General features: G+C 63.9%; 1 protein-coding gene across 1 annotated transcript in view; it reads left to right on the plus strand.

The window, feature by feature from the left end:
* The window catches only part of LOC104392413 (chromodomain-helicase-DNA-binding protein 3-like), a gene marked incomplete at both ends in the record, with an annotated part of 29,937 nt that overhangs the window by 23,759 nt on the left and 4,602 nt on the right, over positions 1 to 1,576 (plus strand). The window contains 2 exon segments of the mRNA XM_010001808.1: positions 118 to 217; positions 1,513 to 1,574. Of these exon segments, the coding sequence (XP_010000110.1) occupies positions 118 to 217; positions 1,513 to 1,574 (162 nt within the window).

Here is a 1,576-nt window from a genome sequence, read left to right on the forward strand (position 1 = left end):
ATCCCCTCAATGTCCCTGTGTCCCCACATTCCCCCACGTCTCCCAGTGTCCCCCAATGTCCCCCCACATCCCCTCATGTCCCCCCAGTGTCCCCATGTCCCCCCTTGTGTCCCTCAGTGTTCCCCTGTCCCTCCAGTGTCCCCGTGTCCCCCCACACCCCCCAGTGCCCCCCGTGCCACATGATGAGCCCTTACTCAGCCGAGCGCCTTCGCTGTCGGTTTCCTGGGGAGCGGCCGAGCCCGTGTCCCCCTCACCCCGACACAGAGTCACCCCCGGGGTCCCCACGTCCCCCTGGGGGGCTGGGGCTGGCCCAGGGGACACCAGAGTGGTGACAGGACCTGGCCAGAGCTGGCACAGCTGGGACAGGCGCTGTGACGAGGGGACAGGCTGATGGCACAGGGGCTTTCTGGGGACACTGGGGACTCTGGGGACATCAGGGACATGGGAACACTGGGGACATCAGGGACACTGGGGAGAGGGACCCCAGGGGACAGGGACTGTGGGGACAAGAGCTGTGGAGACAGGGACATCTTGAGATAAGGGACACTGGGGACGAGGGTGTAAGGGGACAAAAGGACCTTGGGGACAGGGATGTTTGGCACAGGGTCTGTGGGGACAAGGGTCTGAGCAGACAAAAGGATCCTGGGGACAAGGGACCCTGGGGACAGGGTCTGTGAGGACAAGGGACTCTTGGGACAAGGGACCCTGGTGACAGGGTCTGTGGGATCAGGGACCCTGGGGACAAGGATCTAAGGGGACAAAAAGACCTTGGGGACAAGGGACCCTGGGGACAGGGTCTGTGAGGACAAGGGACCCTGGGGACAAGGGTCTGTGAGGACAAGGGACTCTGGGGACAAGGGACCCTGGTGACAGGGTCTGTGGGATCAGAAACCCTGGGGACAAGGATCTGAGTGGACAAAAGGACCTTGGGGACAAGGACTCTGGGGCCGGGGTCTCTGGGGATAAGGGACCTTGGGGACAGGAACCCTGGGGACAGGGTCTGTGAGATCAGGGACCCTGGGGACAAGGATCTAAGGGGACAAAAAGACCTTGGGGACAAAGGACCCTGGGGACAGGGTCTGTGAGGACAAGGGACCTTGGGGACAAGGGTCTGTGGGGACAAGGGACTCTGAGGACAGGAACCCTGGGGACAGGGTCTGTGAGATCAGGGACCCTGGTGACAAGGGTCTGAGCAGACAAACGGACCTTGGGGACAAGGGACCTTGGGGTCCCTCGGGTCTGTGGGGACAGGGACCCTGGGGACAAGGGTCTGAGCAGACAAACGGACCTTGGGGACAAGGGACCTTGGGGTCCCTCGGGTCTGTGGGGACAGGGACCCTGGGGACAAGGGTCTGAGCAGACAAAAGGACCTTGGGGACAGGGATGCTGGGGACAGGGACCCTGGGCTCGAGGTCTATGGGGACAAGGGACCCTGGTGCCAAGGGAGCCCGGGGCTGGGGTCCCTGGGGACAAGGGCCAGGGGTGGTTGGTGGCCCTGAGCGTGTCCCCCAGGGCCTACGTGTCCCTGTTCATGCGGCACCTCTGCGAGCCGGGGGCCGACGGCTCCGAGACCCTC

Source organism: Chaetura pelagica, unplaced genomic scaffold (assembly GCF_000747805.2).
Source record: "Chaetura pelagica isolate M959 unplaced genomic scaffold, ChaPel_1.0 scaffold1347, whole genome shotgun sequence".
Lineage (NCBI taxonomy): Eukaryota > Metazoa > Chordata > Aves > Apodiformes > Apodidae > Chaetura > Chaetura pelagica.